The following is a 24,518-nucleotide window of genomic DNA, read 5'->3' as shown; positions in this document are numbered from 1 at the left end:
GGACACACTATTGTGTCTGGTATCGGCAGGTACCTGTTTGCAAGCCGAGCCAACAGTGGGCACCATGCTTACAGCAACACTAACATGGATCTTCTTTTGGCCAAAAATTTCATCACGCACATACCTTTCAACCTGTGCTTGCGGCAGTGAAACCTGCAGCTGGTTGTCGAGCTTATCGAAGTCTTTCCACAGTGCTGACATGGAAGGAGCTTCTTCAGAAGCTTTCGTTGTTGAGGACATATCTGAGTTCCTTGGTGTTAGATTTTTCCTTGCTTCTTCTAAAGCATAGTTTTCTTCAATGCACTTTGCCAATGAATATTCAGGTGGTACTCAACTATATAGAAGGAGGATCTAAAAAAAGTGCCAAGCTTGCTACTTTGCCAAATTTGTAGTTTGAAAAGCGTGTCTTTAGCTGCACACGCAGAGGTTTCCACCCGGATGCTGGTGTTGTGCAGGTGCATGAAAAGGCAGGACAGCGTGGCTACTTGAGCTGATAGTGTCGGGTGGCCCTAAGAACCAGTAGTGGCCTTATGACAGTGCCCCCTTTACAATTTTGATACGCTCCACCACACTACACTCTATGCTTTGCCGCATACCATGTCTTTACTGAGGAGAAGCTGACTCAGAGAACCAACAACAGCAATTTTTGGAGGTTCGACTATTTTGAATGGTAAAAGTGCCCTTCGAATGGAATACCAACTGAGTCGAATAGAATATTTCAAGTTTCGAATGTTCACACACCACTAGTCACATCCAGTATTCGTTAAAGAATATACACTGATATCAGCAAGAAACAAAAATACTGCATTTATGTCTATGCAAAACAAATGCAAGCATGGTGCTTCTGATGGGCCAGCAAAAGGTCTCCGATAGATTTCGACGTCAGTGGCCGGCCATGCCAACAGATGACATGGGAATAAGTTGCATAAAGGGCTTTGCACTGTCATCAATACAGCCTGTTAGTTTGCTGGCTGCAATGCAAGCAGGCCAAGACCACTGGCCAAAACATGCATGCCCATCTCGAATGTGCTGTTCGAAGTTGCTCTTGCCGAGCACAGTCACTGTCCGATTTTTTGGACACACGGGGGGCCGTACGCATACCCAAACTCTGCTGCCATGGCCTTCAGTCTAGCATGGGAGCATATGCTCTCACGATACTGCCAGTGTGGTCTGCGGGTACGAATGAGTTGACAATGAACTTCCTGCAATGATTTATTGCAAGACCCCTCTGCTGGCCGACTGTAAATTTTTGCCACAGCTAAATATGGAGGTAGTTAGGCCAAGGCTGCTAGGCCTAACTACCTCAGCTTCATTGAGCATCGGCAACAGAAAGAATGAACTTTAACGAAAAAGATGGCTCAGCAGCCTAAGCAGGGGCGAGGGTCGATGGAGGGGACCATAACATAAACAAAATAAACAAATAAATATAAAAGAGACAACACATTCATAACCTGCTGGTCAAGCAGGCCTCGCACACAATCTTCCTTCAACTTTGCGTTTTAGTGCCGAGTCGACGTGGTGGCAAATTAGTTCACAACTGCCATGTTTGCAGCAGCACAAATCATGTACAGAAATTTAAGTGGCATACAGTGCGGTGTTTGGAATTTCAGGTGCTATAGGCGTGAAATAAGAGCCGGCCCTTTCCCAACTATGATAATTTTTCATCTACTTTCATTGCCCTCAACTTGCTGCTTCTGTATTTCAAGTAAGCAAGTTCTCTGGCTTCATAATCTGTTTCTTAACAAGGCTGTCACTAACAAGTATCGAGCCACTTGAATTCCTTTATTCTTCTTACTCTGAGAAAAATGAACAAGAGTGCCTCATGTGTACCTTTTGCCTAGGCTGGTGTGCAGAAGCCCCAGCAATCATATGAATAGAGCGAGAGAGTTTATCATAATGTCACAACGCATCTGCCTGGTTCGCAGAAACAAGTATGTTGCAGTAAATTATTTAAGGGGCTCTGATGCATGGCACGCTTTTTCTTGGGTTTCAACGACCTGAAGCTTCATTTAGTGCCGAAAAAGAAAAGATGTAGGAAATGTCACGTCAGTACGCCTATTTCCCAAAACATTCCTCCAAATTCACTGGGAAAATCCACAACAACATTGCTCTCGGCATTCCTCTCCATGCTCCCTCGAACTGTCCAGTGCAAAAGTGACAAAAACTACTTCTGTCATGGTGTCAGCAGGGCTGTTGCGTGTGTGCTCTGCAAACGGCAAAATCCGACAAAATCCGTTTATTCTGCTTGTCAACAAGAAGAGATGACGTCAGCATAGTGCATCCTTCACTCTCCTGCTGGCTGAATCGCCACACGCTTAGCTCCCACAGGCACTTCTGCCAGATTTCTCTCTATAATAACTTTTGTAAGAAACTTCATGGATGCCACAGTGACAGACACTGACCGCAGGAAAATGCTTGAAGAGCGGCAGCCAGCAGCTGAGGCCCAGGATGCCGGCCAAGGGCTTGGGGTAGCGCAGGCCGGAGTAGAGTGCCAGTGCTCCGCCCATGCTGAAGCCGCCCAGCACGATGCGGTCCGAGGGGATGCCCACCTTCTCCTCATCAGCTATGAGCCTGTGAACTGGTGCACACACAGTGGAGACGAGTTGTAAGTAATTTCGGTGGCAGTACGATGAAAAAACAAGTGAGACGTTTCCCGGCTGCCAAGAGAGAAAGACAACGTCTGGGGGCACTTATTTGCCGCTTGATGTTCGACATACAGAATATGATGTAAATGGGTTCAATATAGCTGTGTTTGACTGTAATGAATATAACGAAGTAATGGATATAATGAAGTACCGCACTTACTCGAATCTAGGCCGACCCCGATTCTAAGTCAACCCGCGAATGTCTGAAGCCATAAAAAATAAAACACTTACCTCAAATGTAGGCCGAACAAAAAGGTGAGGGCAGTATTCACAAAATGAAAACAGCATTTATTTTTTATGAAAATGTTGAGCTAACTCTACGTCATCATTGCTGCTAGCCTCATACTCTTGCGGACGTGCGCCCACGCATGTGCTGACAGTGCTGCATGGCTCGTACGTGTTGAAATGCAGCGCGATCTCGGTGAACAACTCCTCTCTGTTATCGTGCACTTATTTTCCTTATTGCTGTCATCTCCTCATTGCGGTAAATGCAAAAAACGTCTCCTGTTGCCCCCTCCAAAGACGGACGTCTTTATCATCAATGCCTAAGTCCCGCCTGGCTTGAACGTTTGACGATGCCTCTGCGGCTACGAAAAGTTTTCGACTGAAAGCGACACTGCAGTGGCATCACTTATTTGGTGCAATTACGATAACGCCACGCCGCACACCAATACGACACAGGTCAAAATGGTGACTTCGCTCGTGTACTTCAGTTGGCTACTGGCGCAGCTAGTAGTGGTTGCGATATTGACTTTTCTAAATGGCAGTAGCTATGCACCACATTAATTATTTTCCATTACGAACTGATGGGTTTTTATAATCCTCGAATCTAAGCCGACCCTAGAGTTTGGCATATAATTATTTTGGAAAAAAAAAAGAAAGAACTGCCGGCGCAGATTCGAATAAATACGGTAATTTTGGCTCCCCTTTCAACTTTGTTATAATGAGGTTTGAGCGCAGTACATTATGTCCTATATGCGCTGAATTATTAGTTAATGGAGATTATCAGCATGCCGTGTCTGCTGTATTTTGATCAGTAGTAGGACTGTGTAATGCTACACCATTTGAAAAGGTGGCAGTGCAGAAAGACACGGACAGAGACGAGACACGACAAGAACGAGCGCCGCACTTCCGAAAATTGCACCCACACTGCAGGACAAGCCCAATCACCAAGCTAGTACTGTATTAGCAATTCGTCGTGTGCGTTCTGTTTGTCCAGTGTTTCTTAATTTATAGCTTAAATAGCAACACAGTCCCAGACGAGTTTAAGAAGTTTCAAGTGGCATCAACATCCGCCTTCAGTATCACACCACTGAGGACGGTGATTACAGATCAGTGACTGCTGTTAAAAAACCTACAATCATTTGGCTATCGAGGCATGATCTACTTTTGTTGTGTTGCCAGGGGATAAAGCTTCAGTGCATGTGCTACTATACTTTTGTCTATCTGTGACAACAGCATGACAATAGTTGAGATACGGACTGTCTAGGTCAAAGGCAAGCGTATGTGCATGCAGCAACGCATTCACAAACTTCGGCGATATACTCAGATGATCGTTCAGGAGATACTTTCATTCTTGCGATAATTTACATGGCTAGCACTCGACGTTTGTGAAAGGCAACCCGCACTGTGACAAGAAGTGTGCTTGGCATTGTGCCAAGCATGCCGTCACTTGTAGACACCTATCTGTCTTGTTCAAGTCATGCGAAATTCACGGTATTCCTGGAAGTGCCAGTCCAATAATACGGCACACCTTCTTGTGGCAAATTGAAGAATAGAGCCCCTTACGTTCTGGCGAATCCAACAATTAAATGAATCCAATATTTTAGACTACTAATTATTTAGACTTTGGCGGTCCTCGTCGAGTCCGAATTATTGGCCAAGAACTAAGAGGACACTCAGGGGCTTGTCACACTCTATATGCAGCATTTTCCCACACACCTCATCACCTACAGTACTCACAGAATGAAACGCAACAGTTGGACAGTCAATACGACAGTGGGGTCTATGGTCAACCACAGACCCCCTCGTCAGCGACTGGAACCAGTGATTCTGCCCTAAAATTCTCTCACCCTCATGGTATACCACAAAGCAATACCTTGCTTCCACGAGCATCCATGGGCAGTGCTGCATGTATCGGCAGCCACGGTCTCCGATTGTAGTATTGTAATAGGCTACAAGATTTCCAAATTGCAAGAAACTGAAATTGCCCAACTGTATAAGCACATAGTAACAAAAAGTGCATTCAGTGCTATGCATCCTCTGTAACCAGTCGGCAGAGCAGTAAGAGACAGAAATATAAGAAAACAACAACAACAAAAAGAACTACAGTCTATGCTCGTTACAACGGACCTGCGCACAACAGACGTTCTAATATAACGGGCCATATTTCAGCCTTAGTTTGTTCTACCTATTTTATTAATGCAACGAAGTTCGCTTTTAATGGACTGCACTGCAACGAACTATCGGCTACAGCAGATGAAATTAGCGACAATTTTTGTCAAAATCGGGCATACAAAACAGACTTTTGCCGTGTTGACATGGGCTGGCAACTGACTTGCGAGGGTCAGCCGACCATTGCAGCTAAATATCTTAGGCGCGAGGGAGGGAGGAAAGCAGAGCGGGAGCGCGCCGTCTTTTGCGTGTGAGGCGCAGAGAGAAGACGAGGGAAAGAGGGGGTCTACTTCGGTGGCTGCTGTTAAAGGCGCGGCCACACGGGTGCCGTATCTTGAAAGCCGTCTGCGACGTGGACAAAGTATGCGCCTGCGCGGGCACTGGATCTTGAAAGTGATCTGCAATGTGGATAAAGTGCGCCGAGTGCCGGTAGCTCCGTATGTACTGCGCTTACGTTTAATTCACATTGAAGCGAGAGACAGCACTAAAGTCAATACGCTTGCTGCTGCTGCCACGCTTATCTTGCCTAATTTGCTGTAGCAATCTATGCTTCGCCTTTCGGGCAAAACTGCGACTTTTCTTCATTGCTGAGGTTTTTTAGCGCACGAAAAGGGACGAAAGACAGTGGCAAGACGCGGACGCAGCACTTACTTCCAACAATTGTTTTATTCCACGAAGCGGTGCACATATATATAGGTAACCAGGGTGTCTACCAAGTTGACATTTCCAAATTCCCTGAGTTTTCCAGGTTTTCCCTGAGTGCCCTTGCCAAATTCCCTGAGCGACACAAAACTGTTTTACGTCAAGAGACGGGCTGACACCATGTTGCCCGATGGTGTCACTCTCTAGTAAGCATGCTAAAAAAAAAAAAAAAAAAACAACTTAATCCAGCTTGAATAATAAGGGGTAGTGCTTAATTTATTAAAAAAAAAAATAAACAGAAGAGAGGAGTTAGAAAAATGCACAGCGAAAAAAAGATATATTGGAATAAATGCGTAAAATTCATGTGAGACATTCTCAAATACAAATAAAAACGAGATGCATACAGAAGCAAATATTTTCGAAGATTAGCTATTTGCTGGAGACTCCATATAGAAGGCAAGTCAAGGCGGGAGCATGCCTCTGAATTTTATATTGGCCATTGTAACTGCAATGTATGACAAAATTTTTATGTTCCTGGTCCGGTTAAAAGTCTAAATAATTATGAGCCATCGTTTTTCTTTCCTTATTTTCATGTGTCATAATACCTTCCGTCCTTGTTTCAGCGATGTCCTCCATGAACTAAACAATACATTTTGTTTATATTTGTCAAATATAAAGGGCGCATTATTACCAATATGAAGGCAAACTTCGAAGATAGAGAACTAGTGATATTTTTCGTATATTACGCATGTAAGCTATTCGGAGCTTTATGAATGTGCTTTGCGAACAAAGAATTTATCCCATTGCCCTGGAATAACTGTGCACTCAATAGATATCACGTCTAATAGAAATTGAGTGTGTGGGAAGGGTGGGGGGGGGGGCGCATTATAAAGCACTAAAGCATTGCATACCCCCCTCAGCAGTTGTAGTGGTGGTTTTTAACAGGTTTGCTGGACGTCCACTGTCGCAGGGCCGAGATGGTGAGTCCACTTTTTTTAATGTATGAATATTGCAAGTAATTTATGTTGATTGTACGTCGTCGCCTATAACCTCGACAGTACTATTATCTAAACTAACGATACATTTATCTTCTAGACTTAACAGCAAGTACAATTCTCTGTTGAATTATTTGAATTCTTTGTAGCAAATGTGCCTTTTTTTGTATGCTGTACTGCTACTACTGGGTGCGATCCGAGACCACTGTGGGGGCACTCATTGCCTTTCGCTCCTTTATCATCTTGAGATGTTATATAGTTGCAAGAGATAAATGCAAATTCAGCTCATTTTCTGGGCCCCCATGGTTCACCATGTGTGATTGATAAATAGGTCCCTGTCGGTTAAATATACTTATAACAGAATCATTTCCAGGCTATTTCACTTATTGTAATAGTAATTGGCAACACACACACACACAGGCACGCACACACACATACATGCACACACACACGCACGCACGCACGCGCGCGCGCACACACACACACACACACACACACAGAGAGAGAACGAAAGGTGAGACCGTCTGTGGTTTGCCACCCTCCCCCCCACATACGCACACACTCTAGAAATAGTTAGTACGCCACTGCATGTCTTTTACTGCCGCAGAACATCAGAAAAAGCTCTGAGGGCATGCCAGTACACATCGGTGCTCATCCTGTGACAAAAGGCAGCGGGTGCACGCATGCCCCGTGACAATTGCCCCATCCCACGCTTGTTGAGCTTCACCGCAATAACTTTCACACGCTTCACCGCGTAATACTGCTGTAGTGAGGCAAAGCTTGCTTTCGGCAACCGGCATTATGCAGCGCGTCATGCTTTTCGAGCTTCGAGGCCCGTCGCGAGGACCACAAAGGCGGAGTCGGTGCCATTGCTGATAGCGGCGAATTCTTTCAATGAAAAACACGGCACAGAATGCAGAAGCAGCTAGGCCTAGCGTTGCTGCGGTGGTGGCTACGGCTGCCAGCGGATCTGCATGCGAGAGCGTTCGAGGAGCGACGAGGTAATCAAAACGGTGGCGGTGGTTTTATTAATGCCGTTTCGGACGCCATGACGGCAAAAATTCCAGAAAATCGGATGGCGAAGGGTTCTTGCATCCGAAATTTCAGACGTTATTATAGATAGGATTTATGGGGTTTGTGGTGGTGTCGCGAAGCCATCCGAATTATCGGGAGTGCGGAAAGTCAGTCGTTGACTAAACACTGGCAACTCCTCCTACTCGAGCCAGCTTTACCGCGACTTTCTTTCCCTTTCAATAAAATTACAGCTAATTTTCCCTGATAGAAGCAAAAATTCCATGAGTTTTCCCTGAGTTTTTCCAGACTATTGATAATCCCTGAGAATTCCCGGTTTTCCCGGTTGGTAGACACCCTGGTAACACACACCAGCGTACGCATGCACGTATGTACTGATTTTTAATCAAATGAGACAGCAACAAGACATGTGTAATGGAAAGTTAAGATGATATCAAAGATGAAAGAATAACCATGCATAGCCAAAAAATTTTGTTGTAATTGCAAGATTAAAATGTCATTTCGATCAGACCACCCTCTGCATCACGTTAAAAAAATCGAATTCTTTTATTGAAAGATCAATTGAAGGCGCGCTAACACAAGCGCTCCCTAAACTAGCGATCTTTGCCGCTTCAATAATCTCACATGTTGTTTGCGCTGCGCTTTTTCCTATCACCGTGCACTGTTTATAAATGGGACTGCATCCATGCTTTCTGCAGTGAAAAGCCAGATGCCCCAATCCTCCAGTTCGCACATTATTTGGTGTTCACGCAACCTGTCATTTACGCACCTTCCATATGTCTCGTTGCTGTCTCATTTGATTAAAAATCAGTACATATGCGCATGCGTTTGGTGGTGTGTGCTACCTATACATATGTGCACCGCTTCGTGGAATAAAACAATTGTTGGAAGTTAGCGCTGTGTACGTGTCTTGCCACTGTCTTTTGTTTCTTTTCGTGCGCTAAAAAACCTCAGTTATGGAATACCAACACGCCCTAACCTACGCTCTTTCTTCATTGTTTTTTTTTTGCTTCGGACGTTTGTCATTCGTTCTTTGCAACAAAGTTGTTAGACATTGCAACGAAAGTTTCGGAAGTGAGGCGTCTCGCATAATATGGACTTTGGATGAAATGGACGTTTTTCGTCGGATTATCAGGGTCTGTTGTAATGAGAGTTGACTGTAGAGGCATTCTCACACTAAACAGAAATTTCACAGAATGGTGAAACATATTCTAGTTTTTATCTGAATGATCGGTATGCCTTAAATAGTAAACATGGGTAGCTGATAAATTAAATGACATCGAAAAGCATAAGTGGCATTTGGCATATCAAGGGCCACAACTCCTTTGTCATCATCTGTGCTTGTCAAATACTCAACTTCCACTGCTACCTTATCATCACGAACTAGCCGGTAAGAAGCCAAGAAATACACTTCATGAAAGGGCTTATGCACTTATTGACAACCTGAGGCATGAAATGTAACAAGTTGATTTCACTAAATTCTTGCGCCACACTTCCCTCGACCAGTAAAGGCCGACTGCAATTAAATTTCTGGCCACGTAAAACGCCCAGTTTCAGATAATTTAGACATGTAGTAGCCTCTGTGCAAAATTTTACAGGTCAATGCATCACAAAGAGCTTGCAAGAATCAATGTTTTTCGCACCGAAACTGAAAAAAAATGCCGCCATTATCGCCTGGCGGAAGTGACGTACAGGAAGAATGTGGAGAACCAGCACCCATGCTGTCTGCTTTCTTTGCTTGTATTCTGTGCCAGTGTATCAGTGAACAGGTTTTGCACGTCTGCTAGCCACAGAGAATGCGAAGTATTCTCCGTGTACAGTCTGTTTTCTCTATCTGGTTGCCTATGTTCAACAGCAGGGCCTTGGTTTGTTCTGCCTCCGCTCGAAGAACAGCACACTGGGGTGGCCAAGCTAGTCCGGCTTAATGCAGATGCGATCCACACGTGGCACAGCTACGCTACATCGGTAAAATTTGGACGCTCTACAGTCTAGTGCAGCAGGCACGGGAATAGAACATGTCCTATCGCACGCCAGAGCAGCTGGAACAAGGTGCATCACGCACTAGCTTGGCTGACCAGCAGCATGCTGTTTGGTTTCACTGATGTGAACGTGTTGCATTTGCGCCTTCGACGAATAAGGAAGCGCTCGCTCGCCGTCTTGTCCACTAGCACTGCCGCCACTGATCCCCGCGCGGCTGCGGGGTAAAATTTGAGTGATCTTAGCATCGCCGGCATGACATATCCAACTTCACCAGCCGCTGCCTGGTACGCTGGAAGCACCGGACTCGTCGGGTTATCAGACAGCTGCCGCCAATCGTAGTAAAGGATGACAAGTAGCTGAGGCTTGTCACAACTGGGATAGAGGGGCTCGGTGCTAAGTGCACAAACTCATGGCCAGACAGGCTGGAGTGTAGCCATGATGAAGCTTGGCCCATTTCGTTCTGCCGGCATTGCCAGTTGCTTTTTTTCCATAGCATTGCATTTCTGCATCGCTTGCTGCTGCATCTACACCATGGCCGCTGTGTTGCGTCCTCCTTCATGACAAATGCAGTGTGCGGTTCCTGCTCGTTTCTGGTGCTGTGTCAGAAAGGCTTTCGTTCGTCTACATCGACGCATCCAATGTAGAAATGTGTGAAATGTCTTGAAGCTGATGCCCTACCGGAAATGATTGCTCGAGAATATCAACCCTGAATACAACTTTGGTTTTCATGAGCTGCCACCGCAGCTTATCGTACTTATAGTCATCCTGAGAAAGCGTTCGCCAAACAAATCTTGATGGGTAAGTGACTGTGGTGTTGAAATGTAGCTTGTGCAGTTTCTTCAACTGCAGCTTACATGCTTTGTGCACGTTGGCTGGTCCACGTTGCACTAGCATGCTGTGCCGCAGTGCATGCTCGTGCTCTGAAAGCTGGGACAAAAAAAAAAGTGTTTGGCCTTCCTCTAGCTGACCTTGTGTACTGCACAGCCATCGCTTTTGTTTGAGTACATATTCTGAGCACTTGACGGCCACACAACGCATCAGCATTCTTGCAACAGCTGAAATCCTGAGCGCAACAGGAAGAATGCACGCCCAGAGAAACGCCCGTTAACATGCAAATGATGAGCGAGCACTGCACTTGGCTGCCTAGGTGCAACATGGCGCAACTGAGAGATCAACAGTTGCACAAGATTCTTCAATACAGTGAAACCTCGTTACTGCAAACCCCACATTAACGAACTTTTCATATGAACAAACTTTTCAGAAATCCCCTGCTGACTTCTTATAGTTTCAATGTGAATATATTTCAGTACTATGAACTTCAGAATACCGAACTTCTTAGAATAATGATCATTATTCGGTTTCCTTGTGATGTTAACAATGCCTCAGTACTATGCACTAATATTCAGAAACCTGGGGATTCTTAGATTTATGTGTATCCTTCATGGCAGCCGAAACAGTAGGCTAGCAGACGACAAGACACAGAGAGCGGACGTCGTGGCGCATGGACTTGGGAAAACCTGAGACGGTGCCCAACAAAAAAGAATGCAGGCGAGCGGAGGCGATGACACATCAGGTATTGCGAGTGCATGCTCTGCCCAGAAAAGTGTTGCCTAGCAACGGAGGCACGTCTCTTTCTTTCGCGCTTCTTTCTGCGGCCGTACTAGCTATGTGTGCGGTGAAATGTAACCTCCATACTCGCAGGGATGCCACACGATCGCACTTTGCACTTTTCAGCCGGTTTCGCTTATGCGCACTTCCGCTTTGACATAGTTCAGGTGTCTGCTTCCAGCAAGACAGATGCAGTGTCCACGGCAAGAAATGTGAAAAACAAAAAAAATGCATGAAACTGTGTTTGCAGGTGACATGAAGCTACCTTTTTGTCAATAGTTTCCTCGGCGTCAGCGTCTGTTTTGCATGCATAATCCATATTATGCAGAGCTTCAGTGGTGCGTGGTGGCAAAATCTATGAATTCGCGCGTCCCGAGAGCCAACAGCGACTTTTTTGTGGGTAGCTCATATGGTGACGACTCATGAACTGATGAGTTGATGGGCGGAATGGTGAATTTTTGGGGATCCACTATAACGATCTTTCAGAATAACAAACAATTTATCGCGGTCCCCTGAAGTCCGTTATTTTGAGATTTCACTGCATTTGCCGCATCTGCATCGCCACCGCTTCGCCACCAGGTGCATGCGTCATCTGCACAGGCACTATGTAATAGCTGCTAATAACAAAATTGGGTAATTACCAGCCCTGCGGCTTTGGCAAGATTACTTTGAGAGTATACGCCTGGAATTTACAGTCAATTTAGCCCATGTGAAATTTTGTTGCAGTTGGCCTTTAAACCACAACCCAACTACAAAAGTAAAGAACACTCAGTTGAAGCCGGCAACTTTTTTTTTTAGATTGGTGCTGGCATGCAGTGTCTTCTGGCACCTCTTTTGCATTTCACTGGAATGTTCGAACCTCATGTCGCTATACCTGCAGCATTCGAAAAAAAAATATATACTACATATATATACCTATATATAAACACACATACATAGAATCCAGCTTAAGTGTGCCTCTGTCCATGTCCTATGGGGTCTGAGTGCTTGTTTCATAGCTGTGCCACCAGAGGAGAAGAGCTCCTCAGCGACATTCCATGCTACAGAAACATTACAGCTATGAAATGTAGCTAGACTATGTTTTCCTACTCCACAACAAGCAAAGCTTCTTCACCCCAACCTTTCACAATCTCACGAGTACTCGTTGCAACGTGCAGTTTATGCATGCAAACTAACATACAACTGCAACTATTTCGTGCAAGATTCACACAATTTTCAAAGACGGAGCAGTAGGGATCAACAGGTCTTTCTTTCGGCGACACTACGTTTTGTGCCTACAGGTATTAAAAATTGCCTAGTATCAATAAATAACTTTTTAAAGCACATGTCGCACATGTGGAATTGAAGCCATGCAGTTCTCAAGATGAGTCCACCTGGTAAAAATTGAGAAACTATCGTTAGTCTTCAGTCATTTCCTTGCTAATCACTTGCATGAAATATGTTGCTCTACACAGCTATGAGCCACTGTGCATCAAAAAGAATCCCCAGGGAAATAATAAGTGCAATGATATACCATTTCACCAACTGAAATTTCCTGAAAATTTTGCTAATTTCAGGCTAACTATTAAAAGAAATGCCTTGAATACTAACTGGCTTCAATTCTGCAGCTGCAACATGTTCTTTACAGGGATTAAATAATTAATTTGCAAAATTCATTTTAATAGGCCTGAGAGTATCTCAATTTCTAAGATAGAGAGCTTTGGCTTGTTCGCATACTTTTGAGTGTTTGCGGATTACCGGGTTACGAGAGCCATGGATGGCAGCGGCAAAGCTGGCAGCAACATCTTTTGACAATTTGTCAAACTCAATGCACTTGAAAAATTATTATGTCCTGTCAACAGTATCTGTAAAGGAAAGTGATAAAGGTATGGCATGTTATGATTATGTCGCTTTATATCAGGAGTGAAGTAGAAAAGTTCAAGGGCATTTAAGTTATCCCTACGTGGATGAATGCGAAGGCATTGTGACTACTGCACAATGCTTAAACATTATGCCACAACACAAAGTCATGGGTGTGACTCCCAACAAAGGTCGCGAGTTCGAGTGCCTTAATTAATTCTAGCATGACTGTGCCTTAATTAACAACAAAGGTTGTGGGTTCGACTCCCACCAAAGGGTGAACGCACAAGTGCCTTAATTAACTATATTTAATGAACCATGCCTTAATTAATACCAAAGGTGGTGGCTTCGACTCCCACCAAAGCCTGGGGGTTTGTGTGCCTTAATTAACTCTATTTTAATTAACCGCATCTTAATCAACCTCACCTTTTTTAACACCAAGTGTGGTGGGCTTGACTCCTAACAAAGTTCGAGGGATCATCATTGATGGTCAAATTGACAATTAAGCCAGATTTTCTGCCTCATGAGCCACATAATCCTTTCACTTTAAAGAGGCCCTGAACCACTTTTTATCGAAGTGGAGAAATACATTTGAAGTGAAGATAGGCTATTTCAGAACTACTTTGCCGCAAAAAGTACTTCAACGCGTTCAGCAGAAGCGGAGTTATCGGCAATCAAACACAGCCTCAGCTGTGCTCCCCTTCCTCCTCCAATGCCTTGCACTGCGAAGGCTACGGCGCAGACGTCATCGTGGCGCACAGTTCAAGTTTCCAATTTGGTGCATATGCCGCGCTAAATGTAAGCCAAACGTGGCTGTCCTCACAGAGCCGCAGTGTGCTTAACCACTGGACTGGTGGCGGCACCTCGCGGCGGCCGTGGTGTAACCGAGCGCAGCGACCAATAGCAGCCGCGTATTGGAGTGTGCTTTATGACGAAATAAGGCACACAGAAAAGAGCAAGGATCGTGGTGTTCTTGAAATGATAGCGTTTGAGAAAAAGGTGACTTCACGCTCTGCTTGCGAGCTCGACAGACTGCATACGACAGCAGAACTTGGCTGAGATGTTCACAACAGCGTATGCTACCCGCGGACTATGTTATTTCCCCAAGCCCGAGGGGTGGTTCAGGGTTCCGTTAATAAGCAGTTCAGGGCAGTACTAGTGTTACATGCTATGTGGTTAAACTCAGTATCCCCAGATGTCACTACCAGCATTGTTGCTGCCATACAACTCTTCGGTAAAGCAGTCCTCCACAAATGCTAATACATTTACGGACAAGCTAAAACTCTCTAAAATCTCCTGATGCGAATAATCTGCTGCTAAAAAAATAACCCATCTATGTTTCACTGTTTTCAAGTTTTACTTAGCCAAGCATGATCGAAGCTCCCTTCCATTGACACCTACTTCCTTCAGCAGCAGCTTTGATGCCAGACTCATCTTCTCTGCCATTGGGGTCCAGAGAGCAGAGGTCGAACCATGCAGTCATTCGCATGCCTCCATTGAGAGTGACAGGGATGACTGGCCTGGAAAACGATAGGCCATACTCTTTATACTGCCACTACAGTACTACATGGTAATATACTGCCAGGTATCTAAATTTAGCAGTACATTCCAAAAAGCCATTACGGTTATATATACATGCAACTCTAACTAACTGGAAAGTTGTTCCTTATTTAAAGGAGTACTGACACAAGAATCTTGGGTATCACTTTGTTTTCCATGAGGTGGCTGCCTACTATGTGATCACTGTTTGAGACAAAAGGGCTTGGACTGGTTGGTGAAACATTCTTTAGACAAGGAAAATCCTTTTTAGTGTGCAAATTGTAGGAAGGGAGGAAGAAGGTGACAGGACGGAGTGCTCACGAACGACAAAGTTTATTGCTCAGACAGCGGAAATGTAAGTACGATAGGAGGGGGTGAAATAACTGCGTAGGCACATGTACAAAAACAAGCAACATCTCAAGAAATACTGTATTCACTATCTAGTAAGTTAATATAGAAGGTGCACTCACACATTTCTTTTCACCTGGACGGCAAATAAGAAAGGCCTCATGAATTTTAAGCGCTCTTTTGTCACTACCATTTGCCACAACTTGGAAATCGTCAAAACTAGGGGTGCGCCTGCACTTGGAATAGTGACTTGCCAGGTGGCTGGCTACAGAGCCGTGCATAAATTAGTGTGCTATGTGAAGCAGTTAACACATCGCCTTGTCTGGCTGATGTGGCAGCAGCCATTCAATAAAGGAATGCTGTAGAGAACTCCGAAGGTGCATATCACATACTTTTTTTAATGTTTCTAACAGTCAAACCTCGAAGCGCAATCTGAGTGCAATCGAAGTGCTACAAAGGGACCTTAGCTTATTTTGTGCCTTGACATCCGCTTTTTCAATGATTTTTAGATGATGAGACACCTTGTGAACACAAGGTATAGCAGAAATCCTCGCCTTGGGTTCATTCTCGAAGGTGGCTTGCCAGGCGCTTCTTTCTCCCTTCTTCATATCAGCAAGAAGTGATTCTGCTATGCCCAAGAGCAGGTAGTCAGTGAAGCCTGCAGCTTTTAGTCTTTCAACTTGGCTTTGAAAGCTGGTTTTAATCTGGTGATGGGCAAGACCTTGAAAGCGACGCCTTCATGCATGCTTTTGCAATCCCCCCCTTAACAAGCTTCAAATGTGCAAAACTAAAAGGGAGCAGGCTCTTTCGAAAGTGAGGGGCATATTTCCTGCAGGCACGTTGCGGAATGAGCAGAAGTTCTAAATCTAAAAACCTAATCTTGTTATTCGTAGGAAACTCAGTTGTCAATGCAATATCAGTTAAAAATTAAAAATTAAATTATGGGGCTTTATGTGCCTTAACTACAATCTAATTATGAGGCACACTGTAGTGGGGGACTCTGGAAATTTGGACTAACTGGGGTTCTTTAATGCGCACCTAAATTTAAGTACACAGGTGTTTTCGCACTTTGCCCCCATCGAAATGCAGCTGCTGCGGCTGGGATCCGATCCTGTGACCTTTTGCTTAGCAGCCCAACACCATAGCTACTAAGCAACCACGGCGATTCACCCAAGAGTAGCCCTGTTAAAAGACAAAAAAAAACCTTAGGACACCGAAGTACTTCTTACGAGTTGTGAATGCAAAGGCATTAATATCCAATTGAATGCCGCTGAGCAGTTCTTTGAGTTATGAGCTTCTCACGGGCAAGCAAGTGCGTTGAGATCCTTGGCGCATTTTCATTTGGCTTTACCGAGACACAGAATGCAGGTGAGAGTTTGCGCGGAGAAGGAATGCACGGTTAACACAAACATCCGAGACGGAGGGTGACATGGCGATGCCCTCTCCCCTCATGTAATGCTGCGACAGCAGGTGTTTCCTTTCGTCTGCTTTGCTCCAAGGCCTGGGCCAGCAAGCTCGAGCCAGCACCACCAGTGTGCGAGGCGTGCTTGTGACGTGGTGTCGCAGCCAAGAGGAAGTTTCACTGCTACAGATGTGACCAGCTTTTTCGCTCAATGGGCCATTTGACCCTTTTGCATATTAAAAATTTTTTTGACATTCTGCCGGGAATCACACTGCTCCACACGAAATATGACTAAAAGATTGTCTACATAGAGACATACTGTATTTACTCGCATAATGATCGCACATATTTGTGAAAAAAATTGACGGAAATTCAGGGGTGCGATCATTACGCGGGTTAAATTTCCTATGAAAAGAAAAACTTTCTTTGTTCATCCTGCATTTGCTGCGGGATGACAAGCAGGCAGCTGCCGCTGTCAGTGTGGGACACCAAAACAAAAATGGCAGCCGGCGGAGCAAGCCGAACGTGCCGAACGAGATTTTTTTTTTTTTCACGAGAACATTACGTGCATTGAAACAGTTTCTTCCATATCAGTAATGAATAATATAGGTAATATCGGCACGTTTACGACAATAACGTAGCCATGTCCACTTTAAGGGGACAGAAACAGAGACGGGCACACTTAGCTGCCAGTGACATAGAAACACATGGTGGGCACGCTGCGGAAACTGCGGCATTTGTCTTCACTGCTATCCTAATACGGCACATTTCCGCTAAGGGCAGGTGAATATCTTAGTTCCGTTACAAGTGCCGGCGTATGAATAGGGTACACTTCTAACGTATCAGTGTAAACGTGGCTACTGTCATTGCCGCTCGCCATTTGTTGCGTGCCCACGAGTGCGGACGAGAAGAATCGAAAGGCGCCCTTTATGTTGTTGTCGTTGACCAAAACCATATGAAGCCTACAAATAATAAAGCCGAGAAAAGTTTGGTTGTAGCTTTTTTTTTCATGGAAGTGCGGAAAGTGATGAAAGGAATGAAATGGGGCATCTGCTTAAGAATGATGGGTGCTTGCAGACCGCTTGGTATGTGTTCAAGAGTCGTTCAAGTAGCATTCGACAGATGGTAAGCGCGATCATCATTAGCCAGACTTGGCACAGGACATATCGCTGCGACAAGTTCAGGGTGTGATCATTACAAGAGTGCAATCATTATGCGAGTAAATACGGTACTTTAAGGGCAGTTGTCCCACCAAGGTTAGCCTTCAGACACCGTTCTTTTCACCTGTGTGCCTCCGGGTTCCAGACATGTTAAACTTAGTCCTCTGTTGTAGCTTTGCAGAACACATAGCACCCCTCTCACCTTTTCTCTTCTGCTATACTCTCACATGTGCAATGTGTTCAGCTTTCAGCAGCAAGGTCATATGGTGTGGCCAGTGACTATTGCATTGACCATTGTAGCACCACATGATTCTTCGGCCTTTGGTTTCCCCTTTGTAACCAGTGGGCCTCCTTCAAGCCCAGTCATGCTACACTTGGGGTGCGTGTTGAACTTTTTGCATTGAAATGTGCCATAAACAATAATTATTTTTCTGCTCTAAAGGAACTGAGGCTTCATAGCATAATTAACGATTCAACGGCAATCCATTAAAGAAAGATCGTGTCAGTACTCATTTAGTAAACAAGAGCAGAACAAAGAACGAGGTGCTAAAACTCACGCTGTAGGGCATATGTACTTGACATGTGGCTGACGTATTGCTTCAAATACTGACGACCAGCCCAACCTGCACCATCGAGAAGTAAATACATTCAGAGACATATGCATAGCATGAAATGCATGTTTTTGCAGGACAGCCAATGTGCTATTAATAGCAGCTGTGGAGGAAATATGGGTTCATTTTTACTGATGCTCCTGAGTTATATATATAAAGCTAATAGATAATGATGCCAATGAAAGCATAGAAGAAATTATTTGCTGTTTCTAACTGAAATGTAGAAATTATAAGATAAAGAAAAAGTAAGCGTACAAAAAAAGAACAAGAAAAGAAAGAAACAACTTGCAGCCAGTAGGAGCAGACAACCCCCAGGGGCCACCGGTGGCAAGTTGTTTTTTTTTTTGTCCACTTTCATTTCCCTAATGATTTCTACATTTCAATTAAAAACTGCAAATCATTTCCCGTAGGCTTTCTTTGACCTCATACTGTAGTGACCAAAAAAATTGATCGCTGTTTCCTGCCTTCTTCATTGTTTGACTGTTTGTCTAATATATATATATATATATATATATATATATATATATATATATATATATATATATATATATATATATATATATAGAGGGAGAGAGAGAGAGAGAGAGAGAGAGAAACACAAAGTGCGAGGATGTTTTGGGTTCACACTAACCATTGCAATTAAAATAAGTAATTAAAAAATGTAGAGAGCTTCACAAATGAGAATTTTGAGTCGGGCCATCACTAAAGTATGTAAGTGTGGCATGGTACGTTCATGAAACAGCCATTATAGACATGTGGTTGCTAAGTGCTACTAAATATCAAGATGGGCACATCTTTTACTTCGCCTTTTGCTTTAGTGTCATGACAATCATGCAATGTCATGTATATTAGAATCCAGATAAACAAAATTTTAAAACATCTTTAGTTTGCTGTTGAGTTTCTCCTGCCACAATTCTAATGAAAGCCAAACTTAAACCTTTAGCAAAGGCGGAAATTCACCAGACCCCCACCCTCTATCAATGTATTTTTTTAAAATTTGGCAACGATAACTAGGCTATGAGGACAACTTGGGGTTGATATTAAGCCTGTGCTCATGAGTATAGTCTTAGACATTTGTTTTCTCATAGCGCTAAAGGCCAACTGGAACAAAATATAAAATTGAGTAAATATGCTATCCGTGAATAGTGTATGCTACAATCAAAGCAATGTTGCCGTAGGGTTGTAATTATCTTTCTCTACTAATTGCCTCAAACAGCACTTTGGCAGACGATGCAGGCACCTCGTGGATAGTAGCCAAGGAAATCTCGCACTGCTGCCTCCGGAATTTTTTTTTTTAGGGTGCCGCAGACGTTGTTTAATTTTAGAGATCAATCATGCTAATAAGTACTGCTGGTTCTGAACGTTAGGATTCTGCATCAGTTTCAGCAAGTGCTAATAGCAGCAGTTCCTTGGTTTCAGCCACACAAAAATTAATTTCTTTTTTTCAAACGTATGGATGTATTGCATACATTTGCAACACTTCCCCCCCCCCCCCCCACACACACACTCCCTCAGAGGTGATGGTATTTTTGGAGTTGCTGCCCCATGTACAAATTGTCATTTGGTTTGATGATGATGATGACAGGTGTGCCTTGCAACACACAAATTATAAATTCCTTGCTTCAAGATTGTGAGCGAAACGAGAACGAGAACAAGGTAGAAGCAGAAGCCAACGATTTTGACAAGTGGACTTGTATTTTTTCAAGGATGCCTTGAAAAAGACAAGTCCACTTGTCGAAATGTTGGCTCTCGCTTTTACCTTGTTCTCATTTTGCTCGTCATCTTGAATTTCCATCTCTCGCCTTCCCTGCTTCAAGATTGTTTCTTTATCAGTTGTGCTATGTAATATGGTTCCCCCCTTTTTTTCTGTCAGCTTTTCACTGTTCCATTGTGCATTTAACTATCTGCTCTTTCATGAAGCTATCTTGCTTGCTGTATGAGGACATATTTGATCTCTACATATTTCATATCATGCGAATAGCACATGCACAGTAGTAGATATATGGAAGTTTTAACAAGCTTATACATGCCCCGTCCCACTTCAACCACAGAATTCCCAGTACAGGATAAATTAGCAAATGTGAAATACTAGCATATTGCATTTGCAATATTAGCCCCACAGTTGTACACCTCGCTAACTTCTTTCAAAAGGTACAGTGCGACTATTGGCACAAATTAAAATTTCTTTTTGCTTTAATTTTTTTACTATGGAGCTGATCACTTTTTCAGTCGCTGCATAAAATGAAACTTCCACAGCAGCTCCCATAGAGGGCTAACAGGAAATGCTGCGCCTGCTGTGTTGGAGTCCTCCAAGTCACAGGTTCCACAGTGCTGTCAAAGATGATACAGAGATAATTGGACCAGAATAAAGTGCAGCTATTTTCTTGGAGCTGGCAGCACTTCTGAATTGTGGCCAAAATTATTTATACCAGTTTCGTTAAGTTCCTACCGGCTGACGTCGACAATACCGACAAATACAACATGTGCTAATGGCTGCGCCACTACCACGCGAGGAGTGAGAGATGATGCACCTACTATATATAACCTGTATAAAGAAAAATTCCTTATGTCCCTGCAGAATTTTTTTTGTAGTATGTATTGTGAACCCCTTTACAGCAAAGACCACTGCAATGAATATGTCTCTACAATGAAGAAACCTAGGTGTTCGTGATGGCTGTTTTGTGGCTTCACAATGGGCACACATAGTGGCTCTGACAGCGCCAAGATGAGCTGCGGAGTTGCTGCTTCACATGCACAGGTTCAGTCCATATGGCACAAATGCCCATATGGCACGGGTATGTACATCTACTTGTCAGCGAAGTAAGCCCGATGCAGAGAAAGCAGATAATTTTTCCGCCTGTGAACTATTAAAAGGCAAATAAATAAGGCACGTCACAATTATAGATGTTTTACGGACTAATGATGATTAAAAAAAATGCAATTGTATTGCAAAATCTGAGAGAAAATAAAACAGCCCCAAGTGCAAGACTTCTTTTGGGAGTTATGAGAATGTAAAGAGTCACTGTGGGCTGCAAATAAATATACGAAACACAGTGGCCAAGAGATATGCCATAACAGTGGCTCAGAATTAATTTTCGGGTACGTTAACATGCACAAAAAGTACGGTACACAAACATTTATGTATTCCGATCCTACTGGAATGCAGCCATAGCAGAGAGGAATCGAGCCTGTCACTACGTACACAGCAGCAGAACGCCATAACCACTAAGTCACTGTGGTACACATACTTGAAGGTATCGATGCAGATTCATTTCATAATCATGCGTGCAGGACAAAATATGTGCAGAGTTAAACGTGCCTCACCCTGTATCTCCCAGGCCATGAAGAAAGATAACCTGAAAAAGTGAAAAAAAATGTAGAGTTCTGCAAAATGTCTTGTTTGTGCCTTGTTAGCAGAATGGTAATCTAAAACTGAATTTCAGGTTTTTTTTTTCCATTACAGCTTGCAACATGACCAAGCATTCATGCTCCAAAATTTTGCTCGCAATAAGACGCTTTTCCACAATTCTCACATAGTTCTGATTTTAAGTTCATTCATTAATCTGAAAGATTGCCGAATCACTCGTGTTTCAAAGTTTACATTTGGATAAGCGTTGCTCATTTTCTTCCGACTTTTAATAACTAGAGACAACAAAAAACGTGAAAAAAAAAAAAAAGGATGGGGGGATCGGCAACACGGGCAAAGAGGTTCAATCAGTCTGTGCGCGCCGTTCCCCCACAGCTATCGACCATTCTCAGGCTGAAAAACTGCTCGCCTTCCGGTTGTTACTTTTATTATGATTTTTTTTCCTCCTGTTTCAAGGTTTCGCGTAATTTACAAAGTGCCTACACTCAGTGTCAACTAGGAGGCTACGAACAGAATTAAACTAAGCGACGCCGGCTCGTGCGATCGGCATCACCAAGCCTGAATTAGAAATGTGCGCCGACACGCCGCGCAAGCTTGTCCGCTTACACGCTACTGCGCCTCCTAGCAGCACGCCAAGCGTGCTCCTCGTATCGATTTTGCCAGCTTTCCATTTCAGAGCGCGACCTTTCCGTATTTTAAGCACTCCACGTAACGTGTGAAAGCGTGACGGGCGATCGCTGCGTGCAGTACGTCTACACAGGAAGGGTGTTTTTAGCGAGCAACACGACAGCTTTCGGCGTACCGCACTGGTCTTACCTAACCGGAAGGTTCTGATCGGAATTACGAACGCAGCGGACAAACGGAACACTCGTTCCGTTTTCGCACTTTCACTGCAGCGTCAAATGATGACGGCCGAGCAGCGGAGAAACGGGCATGACACAATCGATTCAACAAAACTCGGCAGTTTGATTAGTATAAGCCTAACTTACAGTGGCGGTATGCTTGGCAGTGGCGGCTACGATCACGGGCGACGGCATGGCGGACGCCGTGTTTCCTCCCATAAACAGGAGAAGCCTCTGATGGTGAAGACCCAGGTGCGCTCAGTCAAGCCAGGTTCAACGACGCCGGCGGCAAACACATGTACGGCTTGCGGAACACACAGCCGACACGGGCACAGCTTCCTTACAACCTTGACAGCACTTCGGCGCTCCCAGCGCACCTGGCGGAGGACGCGGTAGAGCTCTACGCAGCCTCCGAGATTCGCTTGGCAAAAATTTCGGAGGCCACAAAATAAACGGTGCACTGTGGCGGAGAACACCGTAAGACAAATAATGTCGACGAGTTCGTTCGTTCGTTCTCAATTTTCACGAACATGCTGCAAATCCCTTTCGCCGCTTTTATGTTTTCACATGTAGTTTCGTCCGCTCTTCAGGCAAAGTGGCAAACGTGGCAAAGCACCCAAACATTTATGAAATGACGAAATGCTCTCATAGCAGAAGCGCTCAACAATCCTGAATAAAAATTTTAAGAAAACTAAACTAAAGAGACAGTTGGAATTGCAATGATACTTGGGCTTGTGGTAGAAATGCGTGGTTTGAACGGCAGCGCAAATCACACACGCACACAGAGAAGGACCACTAAAATACGAAAGTTGGAAGCAGAATTTTCATACCAGGGGTTTCTACGAATACCTTAAGCAATATTTGAAAACAGCAGTCGTGATAAAAGGACTGTTAATTCGGAGACATGCCGCCGTGGTGAGCGACTGGTGATAATTAGTCGCTAAAGATAATTAACTAACTTCTAAACTTTTCGTTTCAGCGGGCTTTGAAGCGAGCGCTCCGTACAAGCCATATCAATTTTTTTTTTAAATGGAAAAATGCAGTTACCCCCCCCCCCCCCCAGGAAGCACACAAAGTCCTCAAAACGTCGTATTAATGGATTCAACGCCTCAAACAGATTTTTGACCAAACTCGACGCATTAAAAACATCGCAAGCAGGATAACTTAAAAACGAGGGGTGAATACGTTTAGAAAACGTTTTCAATAGTCTGGCCGTATCTGTTCAGTTAGCGTGCTGGGTTTTCGACGGCGCCGTTCTTGGCGGGAGAATTCTCAACTTATCAAGCGGCACTCGTGTCAATTGCTTCTGTATTCGCCCTGCATTGGCATGGGCTCGGCTAGGAAAAAGAATCCCTTTGTGGTGTTGACCTCAGGTCAGAATAGACGAACGATTGCAAACGAACTTGACACTGCAACAGGCCACGAAGGAATGGTGCGCGAGTGCAGTAACATCGAAACCGCTCTTTGTGACGCGGACAACGGCTCCACACCGACTTCGGAAGAGCACTGCCAGTCAGTAGACCATGCGGGTGTTAGTGCTGATTCTGACAGCGTATCCTCTACTTCAATAGCTTTGGCTTTTTCATAAACTTTATCATCATTCAATTCTTTCTGACAATTTCTTTCAGTGCGCTGCAGTAATATTTTTTGTCATGACCACTTGTGCAAATGTGAAATGATCGATATGTCACTCTCGTCGTTTTGCACATTCGTTAATACCGCGCACTATCGTAGAATGGAAAAACTTGCCATCGCACGTAGGCACTGAAGGATACGCAGCAAAATTCAAAGAGATGCTACACACTGAGCGGAGTGCCCGACCTAATTGATTTGTTTTCTTTTTACGCATTTTTTTTAGTCTCTTACATAATGAGATGGGGGGGGGGCATTTTACGGATGGCATGTTAATCATTCCCCTGTTCAATTTTGTAAGCATCCTCATGCGGTATATTTATAAGGTTTTTTTCTATATTACGCACGAATATAGGGATCGAGTTAAAGAGCGAACATCACTTTCGATGGCACCGAAGGAATGCATCGGTACATCCGTTAATATAGGAAAGGTGCTCTGCAGAAAGTGTTACGGTGAATTCTACGGTGAGCACAATGTATAC

At 44.1% G+C, this 24,518-nt stretch overlaps 1 protein-coding gene across 1 annotated transcript in view; it reads right to left on the bottom strand.

Moving 5' to 3' along the window:
- The window catches only part of Apt1 (Acyl-protein thioesterase 1), a 43,340-nt gene extending 20,576 nt beyond the window's left edge, over positions 1-22,764 (bottom strand). Inside the window, exons 1-5 of the mRNA XM_075704110.1 lie at positions 22,552-22,764; positions 21,520-21,551; positions 18,142-18,207; positions 14,537-14,655; positions 2,403-2,578 (exon numbers count right to left, since the gene is read on the bottom strand). Coding sequence (XP_075560225.1) covers positions 2,403-2,578; positions 14,537-14,655; positions 18,142-18,207; positions 21,520-21,551; positions 22,552-22,623 — 465 coding nt within the window. The 5' untranslated portion in view covers positions 22,624-22,764. The remainder of the gene's footprint in view (positions 1-2,402; positions 2,579-14,536; positions 14,656-18,141; positions 18,208-21,519; positions 21,552-22,551) is intronic.
- Between the last annotated feature and the right edge of the window lie 1,754 nt (positions 22,765-24,518).

Source organism: Dermacentor variabilis, chromosome 9 (assembly GCF_050947875.1).
Source record: "Dermacentor variabilis isolate Ectoservices chromosome 9, ASM5094787v1, whole genome shotgun sequence".
NCBI lineage: Eukaryota > Metazoa > Arthropoda > Arachnida > Ixodida > Ixodidae > Dermacentor > Dermacentor variabilis.
Note: the sequence above shows the minus strand (reverse complement) of the source record. Positions and strands in the feature narration are given on the sequence as shown.